At 38.4% G+C, this 13,124-nt stretch overlaps 1 protein-coding gene across 6 annotated transcripts in view; it reads right to left on the bottom strand.

Moving 5' to 3' along the window:
• Positions 1 to 13,101, bottom strand: part of USP16 (ubiquitin specific peptidase 16) — a 21,828-nt gene extending 8,727 nt beyond the window's left edge. For 5 of the 6 annotated variants that reach the window (XR_014026394.1, XR_014026395.1, XR_014026396.1 and 2 more), the window contains exons 1-10: positions 12,925 to 13,101; positions 11,293 to 11,385; positions 10,488 to 10,669; positions 9,007 to 9,110; positions 8,311 to 8,414; positions 6,479 to 6,666; positions 5,460 to 5,555; positions 2,782 to 2,912; positions 1,460 to 1,547; positions 692 to 767 (exon numbers count right to left, since the gene is read on the bottom strand). Coding sequence is in view for 2 of the 6 variants with exons in the window: in XM_081327415.1 (XP_081183541.1) it covers positions 692 to 767; positions 1,460 to 1,547; positions 2,782 to 2,912; positions 5,460 to 5,555; positions 6,479 to 6,666; positions 8,311 to 8,414; positions 9,007 to 9,110; positions 10,488 to 10,669; positions 11,293 to 11,353 (1,030 nt within the window). In the remaining 4 variants the exon portion in view is untranslated. Of the gene's footprint in view, positions 1 to 691; positions 768 to 1,459; positions 1,548 to 2,781; positions 2,913 to 5,459; positions 5,556 to 6,478; positions 6,667 to 8,310; positions 8,415 to 9,006; positions 9,111 to 10,487; positions 10,670 to 11,292; positions 11,386 to 12,527; positions 12,652 to 12,924 lie in introns of those variants that run through there. The other variant, XM_081327416.1, reaches the window with a different exon arrangement.
• Positions 13,102 to 13,124: the final 23 nt, after the last annotated feature.

The following is a 13,124-nucleotide window of genomic DNA, read 5'->3' as shown; positions in this document are numbered from 1 at the left end:
CGGAAAGAGGCAGGCTGCTTCGTTCCGCAGCGGAAAGAAGCAGGCAGGCTGCTTCGTTCCGCAGCGGAAAGAAGCAGGCAGGCTGCTTCTTTCCGCAGCGGTAAGAAGCAGGCAGGCTGCTTCGTTCCGCAGCGGAAAGAAGCAGGCAGGCTGCTTCGTTCCGCTGCGGAAAGAAGCAGGCAGGCAGGGTGCGGAGGTCCGGAGACCTGCCGACATTTGGGGAGGCAGGCTGCTTCGTTCCGCAGCGGAAAGAAGCAGGCAGGCTGCTTCTTTCCGCTGCGGAAAGAAGCAGGCAGGCAGGGCGCGGAGGTCCGGAGACCTGCCGACGTTTGGGGAGGTTTGTGCGCGCACCTCCCCAAACCTCCCCAAACTTCGGCAGGTCTCCGGACGGCGGTGGCTTGGGAGAGGTGCGCGCGATCCCGGAAGCACCAAAGCCTCGGCCGCGCACAAGTCCTCGGTAAGTTTTTTTTGTTGACTGGAGTATAAGCCGAAGTGGAATTTTTCAGCCCAAAAAGTGGGCTGAAAAATTCGGCTTATACTCAAGTATATACGGTAATAGAACATTATTATACCATTTAAATGAAGATCAATTTTTAAAACAACTCTCATTCAAGGAGAGTTTCACTTCATCCTCAAAGGTGAAAGATTCCACTTAAAATATGCAAATGAGGATAAGATAGGGCTGACTTACCTTTAACCTCTTTTTTCAACTCTTCTTTTTCTTTGTCAGAATTATTCAGTGCCTTAAAAATTGCAGCACTTGTTCTCTAGAAATAAGTATAATAAAGTATTTTTAGTTCAACAATTGTATTTGTTGAAGAGCAATACTATTCATAGATAAGTTTATTAGTAAATAGAAAATATTAGCTTTATATTAATACACATTTGCTACTCTGCAAACTAAATAAACCAAAATGATATTCCACATTTTCTACTCTGTACCCATAACAAGTTTGAAGGATTCTCCAATTCTAGGAGGAAGATTTAAAGAGGCTAGATGGAGAGAAAATGAGTTAGGCTGCATAAAAAAGTCATCAAAATAATTTCTCGTATTTTTCTACAAACCAGTTTTGGGTGGATTAAATAACTTTATCACTATAGGCCCAATGGCTCATGATAGTCCTTCCTGGGAATGATGAACAGAACACTGCATTAAATTTAGAATACTGCTCATATTGTACATGAAAGTTCAATAAGCATTTTTTTAATTAGAATGACAAAAATTGAGCATATTTAGTCAACATGAATCACAGATCTACTGTCCACTAAGTATGTACGAGATTGAAGCCTAGCCCATATCCATTTTTTAAAAGAAGACTTCAGTTATTTAAAATATAGATTTTGTCAGTTAATTTTCAGAAATGATTGACAGTTTCATTCTCATTAATCTTTTTGTAAATAAAGAAGAATGTGACTTTCAGGATAAAATTACAATAATGATTCATCATGAAATACTTACTTGGATTTCTTCAGTTCTCATCCCATCCAACAGATATCTAAGCAACTCCTGGCTGTCCTGCTGCTGATACCCTTTGAATCGTGTTGCTCTATTGTGAAATATGCAGATACAGATTAAGGAAAGTGCAATACTTTCTGTATAAATATTATAAAAAAGGAAAAAAAGTGGTACAGAAAAATCACACATGAACTCAACATTTCCAAAGAGTGGGGGCAAGGTTATAAGGCAGGAGTGTCAAACTCAATTTCATTGAGGGCCGGATCAGCATTGCGGTTGCCCTTAGGGGGCTGGGTGGGTATGGCCTGGGTGGGCGTGGCCTACTGGGTGGGCATGGCTAGAGTGCATATGGCCTACTGGGTGGGCGTGGCCAGCTCTACATCGTTCGCATCAAGGGTGCCTATGGGGGCCTGGGCAGGAGTGGGACAGATCTGAGGGTCTCTGGCAGAAGGAGGGTCTCTGGGCCAGGGCCAAGGCAGTGGGGGTCATTCCCTCACTGTTTCCAGGATGGCTTCGCAGGCCGCATGAAACCACTTTGTGGGCCGCATCCGGCCCCCGGGCCTTGTGTTTGACATGTCTGTTATAAGGTGTTATAAGTACAAATATTGTTCTTATATGAAACAGCTTATTTCATTGTATTATTCCTGATACAATCTGACATTCACAAAAATAGTGTTTAAAGATTTTCACAGTATAATTTTATGCATATCTTTCTAAAAAGCTACATTAATTCCTTGTTAAATGCATACAATACAGAAATCCTTATATATTTATAAGTAAATTGTCATCTTGAAATTGTCTGATAGCAATTGATAACTTCACTTTAATATTTAGCTGATCAGTGAAAAAAGTTATAACAATTTAAATAAATTAGCATATTATAAAAATAATATAATTGTCACTGAGACATTGAGTGTAACGTAAATTATAATAAATAAATTCTACATACAGATAACTCTCTTAAATATACATGCTAGCTTAGTATGTAATACTGCACTCTTCCAAAATTTAAAGTCCCAGTCCATTCTTATGATTGGGTAAGAAGCTGATGTTGAATTAGATTCATACATTGCTTTAAGCCAATTGTAAATAAAATAAAATAAAATAAAACAATCTGCTAGCTCCTTTGAACTTATCAAAATCTTTCTCTCTAGTTTAGATATGCTCTAATGAATGATAAATATATGGATAAATGTACAAATAGATAATAAAAATGCAAATTCTAGTTTTGTATTCTGATCGATTTAAAATTAAATAGATCCAAAATTACACAAAATATATCTGCTTAAACAGTACTTTTATAATTTTATAAATAAAATACTCACTTTTTACAAATCTGGGAGAAAAGTTCTTTAGGGATCACAGATCGTTTTTTTGTCTCTTGCATTTCTGCCAAAAACTGGCACATTGCTAGAGTTAGAGGTCTTGGAGGATCAAGCATTACTTCCAAAGGTTCCTAAAGGCAAATATAAAGAAACTACTATAAATACACGCATATTTTATGCATTCATTTATGCTGCTTTTGTTTGGGGTTTATGTTTTTATATTTAGGGTTTGATATCATCCGCATGCTGATGATATCTAGTTATATCTCTTGACCTTGGTCTAGCCAACTAAGGCTGTCAACTTTGTCTGCGTGAATTTGGACAGGGAGTTAACTGTCTCCAACTGAGTCCTAACAAGACTGGGTGGGTCTGGGTATTTGGGCCACCCAGATCTGGGTATATTCCACCCTTGATGTTAGATGGGGTAGCATTTCTGTCTTCAAACGTGGTATGCAATCTGGGTTTTCTTCCTGGACTTGCAGAGCAGGTGGCAACTGTGGACACGAAGGACTTTGCTCAACAGTTTCTTGTTTCCAAAATCAGAGACCCTTCAAACATGACTCATGTCCCGGTCACCTCCTAGCTTGACTACTTCAACATGCTCAAAATGAGATTGTCCTTGATCCCCACTCACAAGCTTCAACTGTTCTAGAATTCAACAGTGTGAGCAGTGATGGACATGCTTTGGTTATGCCCATATAACCTCTCTGCTTTGTGAGATGCAGAACCTGTCGGTTTGCTTCTGGGTACGATTCAAAATGCTAGCTGTTATCTATAAACACTGTACGTGGTATAGGGCCCGGTTACTTGAGAGATTCCTGTCTCCCATAGTGTCTGCTTGGCTACTTCAATATTGCAGCATTGACGTACTTGAGCTGCCTTTTATTAAACAATATCATCTATTGATATCCTGGAATTGCACCTTCTCTGTAGTACAGGGGTGTCAAACTCAATTTCATTGAGGGCCGCATCAGCATTGCGGTTGCCCTCAGGGGGCCGGGTGGGTGTGGCCAGGGTGGGTGTGGCCTACTGGGTGGGTGTGGCTAGAGTGTGTATGGCCTACTGGGTGGGCGTGGCCAGCTCTACATCATTCGCATCAAGGGTGCCTATGGGGGCCTGGGCAGGAGTGGGACAGATCTGAGGGTCTCTGGCAGAAGGAGGGTCTCTGGGCCAGGGCCAAGGCAGTGGGGGCTGTTCCCTCACTGTTTCCAGGATGGCGTCGTGGGCCACATGAAACCACTTTGCGGGCCGGATCCGCCCCCCGGGCCTTGTGTTTGACATGTCTGCTGTAGTAGCTCTCATTCCAGATGCCCCCCTCCCCCCCAGTTCAGAAGACCAGTAAAGACCTGGCTTTTAACCTAGGCCTTTGGTGAGGGGGAGTGAGAACGCTTGCTTCATTCCAGCTGATGTGTCCACCTGATTATCTTTTACTAATTTTGTCGTAATTCCTTTGGCTGTTGTGAGCCTTTCCAAAATTATTGGGAATTGTGTGGGTATGAGTTTGATAGATTATTATTGTTTCTTCTGATATGAGCTGGAAAAGCCAGACAATTGATTCTCTGAAGCAAAAGATGCATATATTTTTGTAGGAATAATGGACTGAACTTCAAAAAGAACTGAGACAAAGTTCAAGCTCTCTCCTCATTTACATTGGAGTCTCTTCATGATCATCAAATATTTTAATGTTTAAGTTAACTCAGTTTTACTGTTACTTTCTGGCACAATTTAAAGTACCGTACTAGCTTGACATTACAATTTTGTGTCAGAAAAAAAAATGCAGTTACAGGTGTTAGTAATGACCTACAAAGCCCTACATGGCATGGGTCCGGAATACCTTGGGGAGCACCTGTGGCCGGCGTCAACTTCCCTCCGCCCAGTACGCTCCCACAGAGAGGGCCTCCTCAGGGTGCCACCGGTCAAAGAATGCCGACTGGTGGCCCCCAGGGGGAGGGCCTTCTCTGTGGGCGCACCGGATTTATGGAACCATCTTCCGGTCGAGCTCCGGACGGCGCCTGACCTCCGCTCCTTCCAGCGCGATCTCAAAACCCACTTTTTTGAACAAGCCGGCCTGACCTGATGGGATGGGGTTGGGTTTTATAAATTGGCCTTAACTTTTAATCTATACTAATTTATTACGGGCATCACTGTTTAATTACTTTTTAATAATTTTTAATTTTTGTATCTTGTTTTTATTATGTATTGCCCTGTTCACTGCCCTGAGTCCTTCGGGAGAAGGGCGGTATACAAATTAAATAAATAAATAAATAATAAATAAATGTGTTACAGCCCTGTTACATTTCTCTTCCCACCACTAAGAACTTAATGTTTTTGAAAAGCAAAGAGATAAATTATAGTTAACTTTGCCTAAAAAAGAAAATCCAGATTCAAACTTCAAAAAGTCAACTTCAAGGCCCTTTCTCTGAAGCATAATAAAAAGACCCTGTTATCCAACATTTTTATTCTCTCCTCAGCCTTTTCAAAGAATGGGTGAGAGGCATAAGTCTTTGTTCACATAAACAATGCAATTTAGTACTGCATTTGAAGTAAGATCAAAGAATCAATGCCCTGATTATTTTCTGTCTTTAGAATCTATCTATGAAATAACAGCAACATTTGCTTAGTGAATTTAAATCTATCCATAATTAGGTTTAATACATTTCAAACAGCAACTTTCATACCGTAATTGAGAACTCTGGTGGCTCAAGTATAATGGTTGAATCAGGCATTTTTACTTCTTTCAGCAACTCTCTCAGAACTGATGTTTGTGATAGATTCTATGGGGGGGGGAGATGAATTGTTTACAAATTTAAAACCTCAAAAGATACATATCTTTTATTTATGTTCAAAAGGCTATACACTATAATTTATTATATAAATTTAATAGAATTTGCTGTAAAAAATGTCTTGTTCTCCATAGTTTTTCCACATTGCTTTTACAAATGATTCTGCATATAGTCCTTGACTTATGACTTTCAAAGGTTGCTTTATGACTATTGAAAATTATAGTGGCCACAGAATGGGTGCTTTATGGTAAATATCATAAATATCCTAAATGTGACTGCAGGCTGACTGGGTCAGCTTTATGACAAGTCACAGTGTTCTGTGGACACATGACTGCAATTTTCCATGTTTTTTGCTGGCTTCTGGCAAAAAAACCCACCCATTGAAATAAATGGGATGGCTTAATGTCCATGGTGTTCACTTAATGACCCCGGCAAAAAAGATCGGAAAATTAATTTTAGACCTAGAGGTGCCTTAACTTACAATCATAAAAACTTATAACCAGATTTTAATGTAATTTAATTTAATGTACCTGTATAGCAGCATTTAAATAAAGACTGGAATAAAACTTTGTAACAAGAGTTAATTAGACATACAAATTAGTAGGTTTTATATATAAAATGAAATACATATTTAGAATAGAATTAAATGAAAGATGACCCAGTAAAGATTGGGTCATCAAAACTTTTATAAATTTATGAACACCCGCTATTCTAACACACTCCTAAGTGCTGCTGTTAAAAGGGCTCCCAAAATTAAAATGGAAAAGAATCTGGAATGTAATTTTACAAGATACGGATTTCCATATTAAAATTAACAAAAACAAAGCTGGTAAGTAGCAATATTTTAGTTTTTCCCAATACAATCGTAAGGTATGATGCAATAAAGTTCTCAGAATGATTAATTTATATCATACCTGCAAAACTGCATTAAAAAAACATGTATTTCCTAGGTTGCTAAGACCTTTCACCGTCACTTCTGAATTGCCATTTAATTGGTTTTTATTATCTTTGAACAAGACTTCCTTCTTCTCCTTCTCTTCCTCATTTTTGTGGTCTTTAAGTTTTTTGTTTTCCAAAGGTTTGTTTTCTTCATTTTTAGAAGCTAAAAAATATTTTTTAAAAATACAATAAATCAAAATGAAAATTGTTTAGCACTCCACAAGGATAAAGTAGAGCAATTGCAATGTTATTTAAAGCAAAAACAAGTACTATAAACATATAATTTCAAATAGTTACCCCTCAAACAATTAATTTAAAGTAGATTAGGTGGTTGGATTCATAGAGAGCTAATCAAAGCTGATACATTTGCCTTTCAGCCTGAAACCTTATAGCTAACACAGAAAAAATAGGATCTTTAAACAAGTCCATCAAGTTTCAGTTAGCGGTACCATCCTGACATTGTAGTCATTTTAAAATTTTTAAAAAGTCTTTAGTATATTAATACTGTATACATTTATACTACACGTTTTGCCCTATAGCATTATGAATAAGCAATAGTAAAAAAGGACATTTCCTGTAAAAACAATCTGACATCCCAATGATGTAATTTAAAAAGGTAAAGGTAAAGGTTCCCCCGCACATGCATGCTAGTCGTTTCCAACTCTAGGGGCCGGTGCTCATCTCCGTTTCAAAGCTGAAGAGCCAGCGCTTGTCCGAGGACGTCTCCGTGGTCATGTGGACGGCATGACTACACGCCAAAGGTGCACGGAACACTGTTACCTTCCCACCGTAGTGGTCCCTATTTTTCTACTTGCATTTTTACATGCTTTCGAACTGCTAGGTTGGCAGAAGCTGGGACGAGTAACAGGCGCTCACTCTGTTACGCGGCACTCGAGATTAAAAAGAAAACATGTCAAACACTTATAGCCTGTCCCACTGTTTTAAGAATCTGGGTCAGAGAATGAAATGTGAAAGAAGAGAATTATAGTATCTACAGTAATTGTTTGTTTGCCAAATTTAGATGGTTGCGTATCTCACACAAAGTGACTATGGATGGTGTAGAATAAAACCAGCAATTGAAACATTCTACAAAACATAAACATAGATAAAACAAAACCTTGAGAGGAGAAATAATAATATAAGTCAATATTACAAGAGAGCCAATTTGGTGTAGTGATATAGGCACAAGGCTAGAAACTGGAAGACTGTGAGTTCTAATTTCTAAGTTCTTCTTGCTTTTGGCAAGAAGCTATTTGGATGAATTGGAGCCAGTCACTCCTACTCAGCCCCAAGAAAGGAAGCAATGCCAAACCACTTCCAAAATCTTGCCAAGAAAACTGCAGGCTAGTCCAGGCAATTGCTTGGAGTCAACACTGTTTCAAAGGCACAAAAAACAAAACAAAAAACCCCCAAATTTGAGTCAGTAAATATAATTTATGAAGGCAAGAAACGTATGGGGCTTTCAAATGTAGAATATACAGAATAAAGGATTTTAGTACTTACAGTTCAATTTCAACCTAAAAGTAGTTGCTATAAATTTAAATGTATCAGTTTGAATTTTTACTAATTTCTCCCCCCCCCCCCGTTCACTGAACACCACAGTATTCTTGATTTGCTCTAACATCTAAGTTAAAAATAGTAACATTTTTAAAATCAGCTGGTTACAATGCATCAATATGTTTACTACTCCCAACATCACTTAATGTAAATGAATGATTATGTCTTATCAAGTTTGTATTGATTCTTGATGATGACATAGTTTCTCTTGAGAATAATGCAACTAGTATACCTTAAAAAAGGAACTGACCTGTATTTGGAATGTTCACACAAGTTTGTTTTCTAATAAAATCCACAAGCTGGCCCAGTCGAGTAGACGAATTATACTGTATTTCATCATCACATAAATAGCACCTAGTTTGATTAAAGAGTCCAGACACGCACAATAATTTGTTTTACATTAAACTAGAACAGTATGTAGTGGAACATAATTCACACATTTTTGAAATACAAATATATTAAACAATATATTTGTATTGTTTAGAAAAATACCTCAATTCAGTTTGTGTTAAACATTTACCATTAATCTAGAGCAGGAGTGTCAAACTGCCGGCCCATAGGCCGGATGGGTCATCTGGAAGCCGCGCACACCCGATTGCCAGCAATGGCAAAAAGGCTCCGATATGTTGAGCAACGTCACGTGACATCGCATGTTTGACATGTCTGATCTAGAAGTTAAGGCATCAAGCTAGAAAGCAAGAAACTGTGAGTTCTCAGTCATGACGTGAGTGCCTTAGTCATGAAAGTCAGCTAGGTGATTTTGGGCCAGTCACTCTCTCTCAGTCCAAGTGATCTCACAGGTTTATTGTTGTGAAAACAGGGGTTGAAAACAAGAATAGGAAGGTATAGTGGACATGTTTGCTGCCTTGAGTTATTTGCAAAAATAGCAAATGTGGGATACAAATAAATAATAAAAATTTTATTTTTAAAATTTGATAAAACTTACCAGACACACCAGTTTTCCACATTAAGAACCAAACAGTGAAGTTCTGATCTTGGCGTTTCGTAGTGTTTTAAGGCATGCTGCTCTTGACAATTTCTGCCACAACCCTGTAATGTAATATCACAAGTATGGGACTTTAGCAATCACATACAATGCAAAGTATTTGTTAAGGGGAAAGAAAAATATTTTTAGTTTAGAGTTAAAAATGACAACTGAAGTGCAGAGTTATTATTTACATGCAGTTCTTGACAGATTCAAAAATAATTAAATAAAAGCCTGTATGACAAGTTTGGACATATTAATATTGATTAGTTAGACCTGCTATTAGCTGGATGAGGGCAATTCCACAATTACTTGTGATTGAGATTCTGTCAACATTCTCTAAGCAGCTGCTTGAGCATTTGAAAATGCCTCTAGTCTAGAACATCTTGCTCCCCAGTGTGAGGTTGGCCCCAACCCTCCTGACTTTCTGTAAGAGCCTAAAGACCTGGCTCTGCCAGCTACCTTGTGGCTCCAATGGGGGAAACATCACAGCACAGGTGGTTGATTGATTAACAACAGATCCCACCTTCCCCACATCCAAACTTTTCTCCCCATCTTTAACTGGATCATAATGTTTGGCTTCTTTTAATTTATTTATGGTGTGTGTGTGTGTATGTGTGTAATTGTAAGCTGCCTAGAGTTATCCTGTGGTAAGATGGGCTGCCTGTAAATTTCATAAATAAACAAACGGCGATCCACTCTTACCATGTAGAGAAAGGATGCACTCTCACAACAAAATGTTTAAGCTAGCAATTTCAAGAGTTACAGGGAACTACTGAATTTGAAGCAACAAGATCTGGAAGGCCATGAACAATCTCTGTTAGAACTTGCCAAAATGTAAGTGTTGCAAACAGAAGCTAAGATTATTGCTGAAAAGTACAAGTTAGAATATTTTAGTAAGATGGTAATTTTATTGAATAATTCCAAATCAACCATGAAGTACTTACTTACAAGAAATATATTTTTAAAAGGGGGAGGGGGTTCTGGAATGGCCATCAAAATCCGCCGACTTGAAAATGATTGACCATCAGGGGGGATACTCATACATGCAGTTTCAAAAGAAAGCCTAATATTTCTGAGCTAGAAAAGTTCTGTAAGGAACTGTGTAAACAAAATTATAAACGAAAGACATTTGGACAGCTATGGGAAACATTCAGAAATAATTGTATCTGCCTTAAGAGGTGTCATAAAGTACTGACTGAAAGAGTGTCCAAAATTATGCATCTGTTCATTTACTGTTTTCTTGTTTTGAATCTGGAAACAATCATGCATTCAAATTTATAGAAAAAAGCTATGCTTAAATTTTCTATCATGTAGAGGATATCTTGTGATGCTGGGATGGGATTGTGTGCCACAAAAAGATTTGGTTCTATTATTTTCCTCAAGAATAAATTTAAAACATCTGCAATATATTTTCCTTAGTAATAGTAACTGGGACATACCCTATGGCCACATTTTAAACATAACCATATTGATGGTTTGTCTTCTGCACTCTTATCAGATTTTTCATCTGTCTTATTGTCATCTATCTGGCAATCCTGGCAGGAATTCAAGTCCACAGTCTGCAACACTTTTTTCAGAAGACCTTGTTCCAATCCTTTGCGAAGGTGCTTGCATGTTGGTCCTGTGAGAAATTTTACACAGAATAAGAATCAACATTAAAGGGGCTTTAAATATATATTATTTAGAGTCCATAAGATATGGCCAAAGATCAGCTGGCTGTCAGTAACAAGCTTCTAAGAAACTGACTGCCCTACACACACAGACACACAGACACACACAGACACACAGACACACAGACACACACACACAGAGAGAGAGAGAGAGAGAGAGAGAGAGAGAGAGAGAGAGAGAGAGAGAGAGAGAGAGAGAGAGAGAGAGAAGAAAAAGTAACCAATCCCCTTCAGAAATCTGAACCATTCATTATGTGATGTGTTTGTCAATGGCTCTTAGATATAGTACTTATCTGAAAAGTAGCTCCTGGATATTGCTGTCTCTAGGCCATTGTATTTTAATTTGATGCTAATTATCTGAAAACTAGATTACTGAAACATATGGGCTTATGCCTTAAATATGGACTAAGATAGACATGTTTACCCATAAATATTGTTTCACTCTATGGAAGTTGAATCTTAATTGGATAATCTTAATCTCAAGGTCACATTAACCATTTTGCCAAGGAGTAAAATCTTACTGTTCTCCATAGCAGTGCAACTTAAACAAATTATCTATATATGTTATGCATACCCAGAACATCTGGTGAGACATCTGCGGGAATATTTTTTCCTTTTGTGCGCTTCTTTCCCATTATAGCAATATAGGCTTTAATTTCACATCAAACTATAAAAGAAAACAGATTATTTTCCAATAAAATTTTAAAACCTGTAAATAGCAATGAATGTGTTGTATTATATACAAGAAAGGAGGAAATGTACATTTCTGCTTCCTTTCTGTTGCATTTATTAAGGGAACTAAGCATTTTACATATATCTATACAAAGCAAATTGTGACAAACTGCTTTGGGAAATATTCTATCTCAATACAGATTCATGGATGTCTCCCTAGTAGCTTTTAAATACTAATCTTTGTGATTAAGCAAAGTGAATTTTAAATTCAGCAACAGCAGTTTAAAGTATAATTTTGTGTACATTGAATGGGATCAGGCCACAGTCTCAACATATTTAATTCAGAGCTGTTTAACACTGAGAAAATTAATAAATCTTATCAATGTATCTATCAAGGGATACACAAATACATTTGCAAATGTAATTGTACTTCCATAGGGATTATTCAAGGACAATAACTCCATCCTGTCCTACTTATGGAATTGTTTTATGAATTCTTTTTCCAGGGAAATTCTTTAATTGAACCTGTTCATTATTCACCTTTCTTTAATAATCATGTTTTCATAATAACAATCATGTGTAACAGCCTAGAAAATATAATAGCAGCTTCTTTTACTAAAATGAATTTTAGTTTCGTTTCTCATGTTTGATTAGTATCAAGATATGAGCCAAAAGCACTTGACTTAAAACACTTTAAAGTGAAAACATAACATTAAACACAGCAGTTTTGACCTCTCTGTACATACTTCCATTTTCCTTATGCTTGCAAAATGGAAAGGTTCAAAAGAAACACAAACAAAACCCTTTCTTCTTAAAAGGGGGCAACAGCTCTTTAAATGGGTTAATTTTCAAGAGCAATTCAATTAATATTCAATTAATTTCTCCATGCCAGGAGAAAGCTAGCATTGGCCCATTGAGCAGTAATTACAAAAGGGCAAGACGAAAGTAGGCAGACAGTTTCTAATACTTTAAAGGGCACGTCCAACCAACCCTCTCACTTCTCGGACTGACAAGCTTATTTACTGAACTGCCGCACTTTCAAATATAATGTCCAGCCTTTTCGCACAGCAAAAGGCCCGTCCAATTTCCTGGCGAACGTGAGAGTTAGTCGGCAACTTTACTTTTTCCTCAGCCTACCCCTGCCGAAAAGGAGGAGACGGAGTAACAGCTGGAAATGCCAAATGCCAGCACAAACTCTGGCAGGGAAACGCGAATGGCACAGAGACGCTGCGGGCAACCGGCTTCAGCTCTTTTCTGCCCGCACGCGCCGCCGCATTCTCCCAGGTAAGGGGTAGGCAACCTCGGCTCTTTTATGACTCATGGACTTCAACTCCCAGAATTCCTGAGCCAGCTTGGCTGGCTCAGGAATTCTGGGAGTTGAAGTCCATGAGTCATAAAAGAGCCGAGGTTGCCTACCCCTGTCCCAGGTGAAGCCATCCAGCCGGCCTTTTGATTGGCCACTTCAACTTTTTCACAGCCCGCCTATTCGGCCCTTACTGACAACAGCCGAAACCAATAGTGAAGCACTTCTCACCTGCGAAGGATTAGAGACAGAAGTTCAAGGGGCCGCTGAGGAAAAAGTTCCACGCAGCGAGCTGGGGAAAAAAAAAACCTGCTGTCGGCGAGCGTAGAGAAGAAACCTCCCGAGTTTAAATATTTTACGACAAATCCCTGCGACGCCCGAGGAGATTTACGACACCCGGGCAATCCGGTTCAATCAGTGACATAGAGCGC

The sequence above is a fragment of the Vipera berus genome (assembly GCF_964194415.1).
Source record: "Vipera berus genome assembly, chromosome: 4".
NCBI classification, from domain to species: Eukaryota; Metazoa; Chordata; class Lepidosauria; order Squamata; family Viperidae; genus Vipera; species Vipera berus.
The sequence above is the reverse complement of the archived record's forward strand: the minus strand, read 5'-3'. Positions and strand labels throughout refer to the sequence as shown.